General features: G+C 43.7%; 1 protein-coding gene across 10 annotated transcripts in view; it reads right to left on the bottom strand.

Annotated features, from left to right (window-relative positions):
- Positions 1-12,654, bottom strand: part of LOC147117789 (solute carrier family 12 member 7-like) — a 257,428-nt gene that overhangs the window by 80,972 nt on the left and 163,802 nt on the right. For 5 of the 10 annotated variants that reach the window (XM_085989063.1, XM_085989064.1, XM_085989067.1 and 2 more), the window contains exon 4: positions 4,753-4,861. The exons of the other annotated variants lie outside the window; for them this stretch is intronic. In XM_085989063.1, the coding sequence (XP_085845189.1) occupies positions 4,753-4,861 (109 nt within the window). The remainder of the gene's footprint in view (positions 1-4,752; positions 4,862-12,654) is intronic. 10 annotated transcript variants of the gene reach the window in all.

The raw sequence follows: 12,654 nt of genomic DNA, 5'->3' as shown, positions 1-12,654 counted from the left end.
ACCGACCTGTGAGGGAACAGGCGAAGGAGGAGCGAGGAAATAAAGCCCAAGGCTCGAGGCCCAGACCGAGCTATTGGGAGCAGCAGCGAGAGCGGACCAAAACAGGCAACATTCGAAAGTGATGTCAGAGATTAAAAGTGACATCGGCACAAAGGAAGGAGCTGATTGGTAGGTAGGACCTGGTGAGTATTTCTACAGTCCAGTCGTTAAAGTAAAAGTAAGGTCTCTAGTTTAGAGTAAGTAGCGTTTAAAGTGAAGTAAGGTCCCTAGTGTATTTAATATTCTTTTATTTAAAGGAAGTAAAGGGAGTAAATTAAGGTTAGGACGTGACAGGACATCTCAGCAGTGTGGAGTGCTCCTCCTGTGCTATGTGGGAAGTCAGGGACACTTTCGGTGTCCAGGGCGAACGTGTGCAGGAAGTGTCTCCAGCTGCAGCTACTCGAAATCCGCGTTTCGGAGCTGGAGCTGTGGCTAGAGTCACTGTGCAGCATCCACGAGGCTGAGATCTTCGTGGCTAGCACGTTTAAGAAGGGCGTCACACCACAGGTAACGAGTGCACAGGCAGACAGGGAATGGGTGACCGCCAGACAGAGTAAAAGAACTAGGAAGGTAGTGCAGGAGTCCCCTGGGTCCTTCTCCCTCTCCAGCAGATTTTCCACTTTGGATACTGCTGGGGGAGATGGTTTCTCAGGGGAATGCAGCAAGAGCCAAGTCCGTGACACTACGAGTGGCTCAGCTGCACGAGAGGAGGAAAAAAAGAGTGGGAGAGCAATAGTGATAGGGGATTCTATCATAAAGGGGAACAGATAGAAGTTTCTGTGGCCGCAGACGTGACTCCAGGATGGTATGTTGCCTCCCTGGCGCCAGGGTCAAGGATGTCACTGAGCAGCTGCAGGACATTCTGAAGGGGGAGGGCGAACAGCCAGAGGTCATGGTCCAATATCGGTACCAACGACATAGGTAGAAAGAGGGACGAGGCCCTACAAGCAGAATATAGGGAGCTAGGAAATAAATTAAAAAGCAGGACCTCAAAAGGTAGTAATCTCAGGATTACTCCCACTGCCATGTGCTAGCGAGAGCAGGAATAGGAGAATAGACCAGATGAATGCATGGCTGGAGAGATGGTGTAAGAGGGAGTGATTTAAATTCCTGAGGCATTGGGACTGATTCTGGGGAAGTTGGGACCTGTACAAGCTGGACGGGTTACACCTCGACAGAAACGGGACCAACATTCTCGCAGGGAAGTTTGCTAGTGCTGTTGGGAAGGATTTAAACTAGTTTGTCAGGGGGCTGGGAACCTAAGTGTGGACCCAGAACAGAGAGAAACAAAGTTGGAAGTGCAAGTTAGAAAAGTAGTCATCAAAACTAGTAGGGAGCAGAAACAAAGGCCAACAGTAAAGAGGGTCAAAGTGCAGAAAAATATTAAACAGGCAAAGTTGAAGGCACTTTATCTAAATGCACGTAGCATTCGCAACAAGGTGGATGAATTAATGGCACTAATAGAAGTAAATGGGTATGATGTAATTGCTATTAGAGACATGGTTGCAGGGTAACCAAAGCTGGGAACTGAATGTTCCAGGGTACTCAACATTTAGGAAGGACAGACAAAAAGGAAAACGAGGTGGCGTAGCGCTGTTAATAAGGGATGAAATTGGTACGGTAGAGATAAAAGATCTTGGCTTGGCAGGTCGTGATGTAGAACTGGAATCAGTTTGGGTGCAGCTAAGAAACAGCAAAGGGCGGAAAACATTGGTGGGAGTTGTGTATAGGCCACCAAACAGTAATGGTAATGTAAGGCACAGTATCACTCACGAAATTAGAAGTGCACGTAACAAGGGCAATACGGTAATCATGGCGGACTTTAATCTACATATTGACTGGGCAAATCAAATTGCCACTAATGGTGTGGAGGACGAATTCTTGAAATGCATGCAAGATGGTTTGCTGGAGGAACCAACCAGGGAACAGGCTATTCTGGATCTAGTACTGTGTAATGAGAAAGGGCTAATCAATAATCTTGTGGTAAAAGGTGCCTTTAGGGACAAGTGACCATAATATAATTGAATTTTATATTAAGTTTGAGAGTGATGTAGTCCAATCTGAAACTAAGGTCTTCAATCTAAACAGAGGAAACTACAAGGGTATGAGGAACACATTGGCCATGGTAGATTGGGAGACTACGCTAAAAAGGTATGAAGGTGGACATACAATGGCTAACATTCAAGGAAATAATTTGCAACAAACATATATTCCTCTAGGGCATAATAACCCAAAAGGAAAAGTGATCCAACAATGGCTAACAAAATGAATTAAAGCTAGTATTAAGTCAAAGGAGGAAGCTTATAAAGTTGCCAGAAGAGGATTAGGATCTTTTTAGAAATCAGCAAAGGGGGACCAAGAAATTGATAAAGAAAGGGAAAATGGAATAGGAGCACAAACTAGCGAAAAATATAGAAACAGATTGTAAAAGCTTCTATAGGTATGTGAAAAGGAAAAGACTGGCAAAGGCAAATGTAGGTCCTTTACAGTCAGAGACGGGAGAATTTATAATGGGGAATGAGGAAATGGCAGAGAAATTAAATACTTTGTTTCTGTCTTCGCGGAGGAAGACACAAAAAACCTCCCAGAAATACAAGAAAACCAAGGGTATGGCGAGAATGAGGAACTTAGATATTTATTAGTAAAAAAACAGTACTACCAACATTAATGGGACTAAAAGTTGATAAATCCCCAAGGACCAGATGACCTACATCCGAGGGTTTTGAAAGAGGTGGCCATTGGAATAGTGGACGCATTGGTTGTCATCTTCCAAAATTCTATAGATTCTGGAATGGTTCCTGCAGGTTGGAGGATAGCAAATGTAACCCCGCTATTTAAGAAAGGAGGGAAGAGAGAAAACGGAGAACTACAGACCTGTTAGCCTCACATCAGTAGTTGGGGAAATCTATTATAAAGGATGCAGTAACTGGGCACTTAGAAACGAATAGCAAGATTGGGCAGAGTCAACATGGATTTATGAAAGGGAAATCCTGTGACAAACCTATTGGAGCTCTTTGAGGATGTAACTAGTGGAGTAGACAAAGGGGAACTGGTAGATGTGGTGTATCTGGATTTTCAGAAGGCCTTCGATAAGGTCCCACACAAGAGGTTGGTGAACAAAATTAGGGCACATGGAATTGGGGTAATATACTAGCATGGATTGAGAATTGGTTAACAGACAGAAAACAAAGTAGGGATAAACGAGTCTTTTTCAGGATGGCAGGCTGTAACTAGTGGGGTACTACAAGGATCGGTGCTTGGGCCCCAGCTATTCACAATCTATATAAATGATTTGGATGAGGGAACTAAATGTAACATTTCCAAATTTGCTGATGACACAAAGCTAGGTGGCAGTGTCAGTTGTGAAGAGGCTTCAAGGGGATCTCGACAGGCTCAGTGAGTGGGTGAGAACATGGCAGATGGAATATAATGTGGATAAATGTGAAGTTATCCACTTTGGTAGAAAAAACAGAAAGGCAGAGTATTTCCTAAATGGTGAAAGATTGGTGAATGCAGATGCTCAAAAGGGACCTGGGTGTCCTTGTATATGAGTCACTGAAAGTGAATGTGCAGGTGCAGCAAGCCATTAGGAAGGCAAATGGTATGCTGGCCTTCATTACAAGAGGATTTGAGTACATGAGTAAAGAAGTCTTACTCTAATTATATAGGGCCTTGGTGAGACCACACCTGGAGTACGGTGTACAATTTTGGTCTCCTTACCGAAGGAAGGATATACTTGCCATAGAGGGAGTGCAACGAAGGTTCACGAGATTGATTCCTGGGATGGCGGGACTGTCGTATAAGAGATCGAGTAAACTAGGCCTGTATTCTCTTGAATTCAGAAGAATGAAAGGGGATCTCATTGAAGCATACAAAATTATTACAGGGCTTGATAGGATGGTGCCGGGAGAATGTTTCCTTTGGCTGGGGAGTCTAGAACCAGGGACCACAGCCTCAAGATAAAGGGTAGGCCACTCAGTACTAAGATGAGAAGAAATTTCTTCACAGAGGGTGGTGAATCTTTGGAATTCTCTACCCCAGAGGGCTGCGGAGGCTCAATCATTGGGTATATTCAAAACAGAAGTCGATAGATTTCTGACTAGTAAGGGCATCAAGGGATATGGCGATAGGGCCGGTGAATGGAGTTGAGGCAGAAGATCAGCCATGATCTCATTGAATGGCGGAGCGGGCTCGAAGGGTCAAATGGCCTACTCCTGCTCCTATTTCTTATGTTATGTCCTTATAAGGACTGAAGATTTTAATGTCAAAAACACAGGTCCAGATAAGGCAGGATATCTTTATGTTGCTCTTAACGAGCTATCTATAGACCTGTAGTCATGATGGTTTATTTTCTAACCCTTCCAAGGAATTCTCAGTTTGTGCAAGCCTTCACAGCTTTTGCCCTTTTCCCAATATTCATTCTCTACTGCCTCCATTTTAAGAACACATTTAAAGCAATTCTTAGATCATTTCCCCTACAGTCAACTATGGACTTTCTGGAGGTTGCATGAAATGTGAATTTAGGATGGAGTAAAGTTGGTTAAAAGATAGGAGACAATGCGAACGAAAGGTAATTTATTAAATTCGGCATGGCGTAGGATGGGGTAAAAGAGAGGGAAGGGGGGGAAAAGGGGAGGAAATAAAGGGAGAAAAAGATCTCAAGTCCAGTTCTACAGGGGTTGGTGCAAAGATCTTGGCCCCGATTTTACAAACCTCGGCGGGTGATGTCGGTGGTGGGTCCCGACCCCACTGCTGGCTCCAACCCGCGCTGTAGAATGAATTTACCTTGTTAGGGCTCGTTAAGCCTGCCCGGCATGTTTCCCTGCCAATTAGAGGAAGCGGGTCTGGTGAAGTCATGTGATGACGTGTTATCAGCCGGTTACCTTAAAAGGGACCATGTCCAAATTTATTTTGACACTTGTGCTGTCAGTGTTCTACAGCATTGAGGTGCTGCAAACACTGACAATGACTGCAGAGGGGTGCAGGGCTGCTTATGGAGGGAGTCACAGCATGCAGGGAGGTCCTCTTCTCTTCCCATGGACAGAATAGGACCTCCCCAGGAAATCAACACAGCCTAGTTGCACATTGCAGGAGGGCACAAGCAGGGATGTGGTTAGAAGAACCTGGGTGTAGTGCTGCAAACATTTCAATGGTCTCAGTAGATCACAATGTTAGTACAAAGCCACACTCAACCTCATCCTGCTGTGCCTCTCATCACATCCCCATCATTCTGCCTTCCCTACTATACTCCTGCAACTTACCTTGCACCTCCACCCATCCCTCTCTATCTACATTATCACATCCCCATCTCACTAGCCACCCTCACACTCATCCTCACCCTAGTGCAATCATACCAACTAACACACTTTTATGCAATGTTCATGTAAAGTTTCTGGTAATGTGCTGTCAAATATTGAAACCTTTGTTTTCAACACTTTGCATTCTTGAACAAATGTGTGCGCACCTTTGGAAGTGGCTTAGTAAGTTGCAGTGAATGGTGAGACATGACGGTACCCCCACCACCGCAATGCTGAGGAGTGTGAAAGAAATGGCTTGGGCATTGGAAGGATGCTTTATGCTGCCGGTGTGGGGTGGTGCCAACCTGGCACATCATGTGGCAGCCAGGGTGTACAGCGTCAAGTCGAAGTAAATCTGGCCATGGTGAGGCCATCTCTGGCTTCCCAGGCAGCAATGTGGTCGGGTGCTGATGCCCTGTGCAGCATCAGTTGATTGTGGAGAAGGTTGGTGCTGTTGGTGTGCCTGGTGATGCTGGTGTTGGGGCTGGGGCTGTGGTGGGATTCTGAGGACCAAATGAGAATTTCAAGTGCACCCAAGCTGATGGAATAGATGGCAGGTGAAGTAGAGTTCAACAATTTCAGACTATAACTCCTGCACCCATTTTTCAGGCTGTTCTATGATTCTGCCATCCCCATTTGCAATATTTAATCTCTCCTGCCTCCCACCTAGCACAGAATGTTCCTTCAATTCCTTCCTCCCCTCCCCGTCTCTGCACCTGCTTAATATGTTACATCTCTAACCTTTTCCAGTTCTGATGAAGGGTCCCAGGCCTGAAACGTTAACTCTGTTTCTCTCTCCATGGATGCTGCCTGGCCTGAGTGCTTCCAGCATTTTCTGTTATTTCAGATTTCCAGCATGCACAGTATTTTGCTATTGTATTAATGGACAGTATGGAGTTCATTAGTACTCTCTGGTGCCTTGGAGATTCCCTGTACTAATTCTATTAATTTTGTGCTTACACTGTACATATTTTGTCCCACGTGTAATACTTTGCATTTGTCAGACCTATCGACCGAACTCCCTCCTGACCATTCAACTCCCCCATTCCTGGCCCCCATGCTAGCACAGTCAATGGGTGATTTTGCTTATACAGCATCCCTGTCCCCTTCAAAACCACCTTCAGCCCCTCTCAAAAACACCCACTCTCTACCCATATGCTCTCTCCAACTACTGCCCCACCCTTCCACTACCACCTCCTCCAGCCCCTTATCCCCCTCCCAAACACTCTAGCCCCAATTTTAACCCAACATGCTTGGCGAGAACGGGGTACATTTGGGTTGGTTGCCCAATTTACACCCCACCCGATTTTTAGCTCCACTGAAGTCAAAGGAGTGTAAAATCGGCGGGGTGTAAATCAGACACCCAACACAAATGTATCCAGTTCTCATCGGTGATGTTAGATTAAAATCGGGGTTATTATTCCTCTTAATGAGTCCTTCTGTGGTCTCTTCCCTCCACCACTAGTGGTGCAGCCTTAAACCTCCTCAGTCCTACTCTCTGCAATTCCCTCCTTAAGCACTTTAAGTGCTGTAACCTATAAAGCTACGGACCAAGAGCTGGAGAGTAGGATTAAGCTGCATAGCTCTTTCGGCCAGCATAGACACGATGGGCCGAATGGCCTCCTTCTGTGCCATGACTCTATACCAGAAGGAACTTTTTCCTCAAGAAGGTTGGTACATTTTGAACAAGGTAATAAGTTGCTGGTTAGGGATGTTCAAAACTAGGACGGGAAAGTTAGAATACTCGAGGGACAAGCTTTGATCGCCCTTGACTTTTCTTGCATTCCTATTATACTGAATTTATGCTGCAACAGATATAACTATGGCATAACAATACCAGTATTAAACACTGACACAAGACTTTCCAAAAACATTCTTAAAAAAAAGTTCAGCTACAGGGAACCTATGACAAGTTGGCAATTATTTCTGTGAAGTTATGCAGTCAATTGCACATCAAGCTCACAGCCTGAAGTAGCAAAGAATGTGACACTTTTTTTTTTAGGAACTGCAGTCTTTGCATCACATGAGCTGACTAATCGTTACTGAACTTCAACATGCTGTACCCTCAGGTTTATCAAACTGTCAGTCAGCTCTTAACATAGTGTAGTTCTATTGTGGTGACTGGTCTACTGTACTAACTCGATAACAACACTGTTCAAACCGGACATGTACTGAAGCTCGTTGACACGCATCTCGGACCTTTGAGAATTATTGTCGCCCTTGGGCACATAACGCTGTGTGGATAGTGGAGGTCATTAGTATGGATGCACCAGCAGCTAGTATGTACAGAGCAAGGTCCCCACAAACAGCAATGAGAGAAATAACCTCTTGCCATCAGATTTAACTGCTTCAGTAGCCAACGGGTTTTTAATCTGTTGAGGATCAAGAGCTGTAATTTTGAGCTAGGGTGCAATTATCCTCTCACGGGTAAATCAGATTGAAATGCACATTTCACTTGATTTCTTGTGACATGCTGCAATTGTAGGCCATCCACTACAGCTGACTATCTCCAGCCACCTCAACTCTGTCCTGCCACAGAGACTAGATGAAGGAGGCAGAGATTTTCCTGAGATAGAACGTGACAAATGGAGTACACTGGAAATTTAGAACAATCTATTTTTGATAGCTCTTCATCACTGCACAGCTGGGTCTATTTATGGATCTGAACAAATCTTCCTCACTATAATCTAATTCATAAGTGGTGCCATTTTTATTTCCACAACATTAGTTAAATGGAGATGAATCATAGGGTGTCATCATCGACAACAATGGACATCCTTCATCGTTGTAACAGTGGTAGCACGCATGCCTCTGCGTTGGAAGGTTTTGGGTTCTCAAGTCCCAGAGACTTGAACACATAATCTAGGCTGTCGAAGGTGCCATCTTTCGGATGAGATGTTTAAACCGAGGTCCCGTCCAGCCTCTCCGATGGATGCAAAAGATCCCACTGCACTATTCGAAGAACAGGGAAGTTCTCCCCAGTTTCCCTCAATCAACACCACTAAGATTATCTGGTTATATCTCTCATTGCTGTTTGTAGGACCTTGCTGTGTACATATTGGTTGCCGGTTTTCCTTACAACAGTGACTGCACTTCATTGCCTGTTGTCTTGTTTTGCACACTTTGTACAAAAATAATAAATTGCAGGACAACAGAGTATTACAGTTTAAACTCTTTTAATGAAGCATCAGGTCTGATCTGACTCACAGCAGTACAGCACCGTGTGGACAAGATGGAGTCAGGACCCCCTGGGTCTTCTAAACAATAGCAGTCCTTACAGATGCCTGCAGGCCAATGACAACTCAGCATGTGATCACGTGAATATAATAGGTATTCCTTACAGATGCCTGCGGGCCAATGATAATTCAGTATGCAAAATGTTACACCTGTGAAGCACTTGGGACGTCCTGAAAGGCACTTTATAAATGCAAGTCTTTATTTCTTACTGCACAGCAGAGGGAATAGTTGCGTTATAGAGATAGTACATAACAAATGGAGTACACTGCAAATGTAGAACAATCTATTTTTGATAGCTTATCACTGCATAGCTTGGTCTATTTATGGATCGGAACAAATTTCTTGGTAGTAATGAATAGAAGTGTTTTGTTATGGATGATCCAACATCGATACTTTTTTCCATTGAGCCAAGAGGGTATGTTGCGCCTATAAAAATAATGTTACAGAACAAGACACTTAGGCTGGAGACATATTTTAATGTTGATTTAGTGCAGCTCATCAGGCTGTTAGGAAAGCCGAGAGAGAAAGATATCAGTCAGGCCAAGAATGTTCAGTCAGTTACAGTGTATGGTGCACAGCTAGACAGTCACAGCAGCCCAATTTATTAGTTGATTTTTATGAAGAGAGAACAATACTCAGAAGAGAACAGTGTTTTCATACACCACTTTCTACAGTAAATGGAGCAACGGTCTTTGAGGGGGGATAGCTGTGCTTATACTGCTCACTTGTACTTCTAACAAGCGGCCATTATAAACTGCCGACATCCACCCGAGGCACTATAAGAGGAAGAAGCAGCTCCAGTTTGACCTCAACACAGAATTTAGGTTTAAAGGCCTCCACGCAGTTGCTCCACAGCCAACATAAGTTCAGTGTTGACCTCTTGCCATCAGATTTAACTGCTTCAATAGCCAACAGGTTTTAAATCTGTTGAGGATCAAGAGCTGTAATTTTGAATGAGGGTGAATCGGATGCAATTATCCTCTCACTGGTAAATCAGATTGAAACGTATATTTCAATTGATTTCTTGTGACATGCTGCAAAGTGTCAACAGCTCATCATAAGTGCCCAAGCTCCACTGGGAACGATGTTTTCAATCAAACTAGGTGATGTTTTTCGGGTCAAGATGGGTTCAGGAGGAGAAAGAAGGAAAGTGAATGTAGATGTGAAATCATGGTTGTAACCAAGAGAAGGTCAAAAAGGGACAGTTTTCAGATGGAATGCGGAGGACAGCTAAAAGTGCAGTCAACCAGAATCATGTTTCCCCAAAGAATGAAATTTCAGGGAACATGAAATGTGCTATGATTGAGAATTCCATTGCCCCACCTCTCACCATCTGTAAATAAGGTCTTAAAATCTCCAAGAAAGTGGCCCTACAGATGAGAGATATGTTGAACATGCATTGATCATTTCTAAAGATTTTTTTTTGTTTAAAAAGTGTATTTTTCTTTGCTTTTCCATTTCTTTGCTCGCTCTATGCCAAACGTTACTCCTGAATGAGCCAGGGGGTGGGAGGGGAGAGGAGGGTGAGCAGGGAGAATGGGACATCGCCACCTCCAATAATACTGCACTGACACCAGATACCAGGAGATGCCCAAAGGGGTGACTAATCCTCCAGTTTTCCTTCCCTTGCTGTTGGTAGGTAAATTGCCTCTCCTCACCATCACAAATGTGAATGTGTGTTCCAATACTCTGGTACAACAGATAAATGTTGCATTACCTACATTCAATAGGTCTTCCTCACTACTTCAGCATAGCTCAGCTTCCATATGCTAAATAAATCAATGGACATAATTACTTAAGACTTCACATGGGTGATTTTAACCTAACCCACCCAGCAGGAAACTGGCACGATCGAATTGGCCGCCCATTTTACTTTCCATTGACTTCAAATATGCAGTGTCAGGGAGGTATATAGTGGTGTTCCCCGGGGATGGTATTAGGACCATTGCTCTTTTTGATATGTATTAGTGACCTAAACTTGGGTATATCGGGCATAATTTCAAAGTTTGCAGATGACATGAAACTCGGAAATGTAGTAAACAATGAGGAGGATCATAGAATGGTTACAGCACGAAAGGCGGCCATTCAGCCTGTGCCGGCTCTCTGCAAGAGCACGTCAGCTAGTCCCACTCCCCCACCCTTTCCCTGTAGCCCTGCAAATTTTCTATACGTATGTAAATAGGAAGAGATTAGTGAAAGTAAACGTGGGCCCATTAGAGACAGAGACAGGAGAAATTATAATGGGCAATAAGGAAATGGCAGAGACATTAAACAAATACTTTGTATATGTCTTCACGGTAGAAGAAACAAAAAACATTCTGGAAATAATGGGGAACCAAGGGTCTAGAGAGAATGAGAAACTTAAAGAAATCAGTATAAGTAAAGACATAGCACTGGAGAAATAAATGGGACTAATTGGCAACAAATCCCCTGGGCCCAACGACCTGCATCCTAGGGTTTTAAAAGAGGTAGCTGCAGAGATAGTGAATACATCGGTATTAATCTTCCAGAATTCCCTAGATTCTAGAACAGTCCCCAAGGATTGGAAGGTAGCAAACATAACCCCGCTATTTAAGAAAGAAGGAAGAGAAAAAACGGGAAACTACAGGCCAGTTATTCAGACATCAGTAGTAGGCAAAATGCTAGAACCTATTATTGGGGACGTGGTATCAGGGCACTTAGAAAATCGTAATATGATTAGGCAGAGTCAACATGGTTTTATGAAAGGGAAATCGTGTTTGACAAATTTATTACAGGTTTTTGAAGATGTAACTAGTAGGATGGATAAGGGGAAACCAGTGGATGTAATATATTCCAATTTTCAAAAAGCATTCGATAAGATGCCACACAAGAGGTTATTAAACAAAATTAGGACTCATGGGATTGGGGGTAATATATTCGCATGGATTGATGATTGGTTAACGGACAGAAAAGAGAGTAGGAATAAATGGGTCATTTTCGGGTTGGCAGGCTGTAACTAGCGGGGTACCACAAGGATCAGTGCTTGGGCCTCAGCTATTCACAATCTATATTAATGGCTTAGATAAAAAGGGACTGAGTGCAATTTATCTAGGTTTGCTGGTGATACAAAGTTAGGTGGGAACGTAAGCTGTGAGGAGGATGCAAAGAGGCTGCAGAGATATAGACATGTTGACTGAGTGGGCAAGAACATGACAAATGGAATACAATGTGGGGAAGTGTGAAGTTATCCACTTTGGTAGAAAAAAACAAAAAAGAATATTTTTTGAATGGCGAGAGACGGAAATGTTTGCATTCAGAGGGACCTGGGTGTCCTTGTACATGATTCACAGAAAGTTAACATGCAGGTGCAGCAAGCAATTAAGAAAGCAAATGATATGTTAGCTTTTGTTACAAAAGGATTAGAGTACAAGAGTAAAGAAGTCTTACTACAATTACACAGGGCATTGGTGAGGCCACACCTGGAGTACTGTGTACAATTCTGGTCTCCTTACCTAAGGAAAGGTATACTTGCCTTAGAGGGAGTGCAACAAAGGTTCACTAGACTGGTTCCTGGGATGAGGGGATTGCCCTATGAGGAGAGATTGAGTAGACTAGGTCTATATTCCCTAGAGTTTAGAAGAATGAGAGGTAATCTAATTGAAACATATTACTATCTCCTTTTGCCTTGCACCATCATCTCTTGACTTTTAATCTCTCCCGTCTTCCATCCCATCACAAACCTTCCCTTTTGTTCTCCTCCCACCCCTTTCCCTGCCCCTGCACGTGCTTAAAATCGGTTACACCTCTAACTTTTCCCAGTTCTGACAAAAGGTCATCGACCTGAAACGTTAATGCGGTTTCTCACTCCACAGATGCTGCCAGACCCGCTGAATATTTCCAGCATTTTCTGTTTAATATCAGATTTCCAGCATCTGCAGTATTTTGCTTTTGTAATAATGTAGGAAATGGTGGTTCCACTCATCAAATTTCCAGCAACAGCACCCCAGGTGCCACTAACAATTTGCACCAATGTCTCTCTGTACTACCTGGGAAGCTGTAATACTGCAGTTGGAAGGTAGAGTGCACTAGATCCCAGGTAAGTTCGACAACACTACTAGCT

The sequence above is a fragment of the Somniosus microcephalus genome, chromosome 5 (assembly GCF_052327205.1).
Source record: "Somniosus microcephalus isolate GS21.2 chromosome 5, FLI_Smic_1.0, whole genome shotgun sequence".
Taxonomy (NCBI): domain Eukaryota; kingdom Metazoa; phylum Chordata; class Chondrichthyes; order Squaliformes; family Somniosidae; genus Somniosus; species Somniosus microcephalus.
Note: the sequence above shows the minus strand (reverse complement) of the source record. Positions and strands in the feature narration are given on the sequence as shown.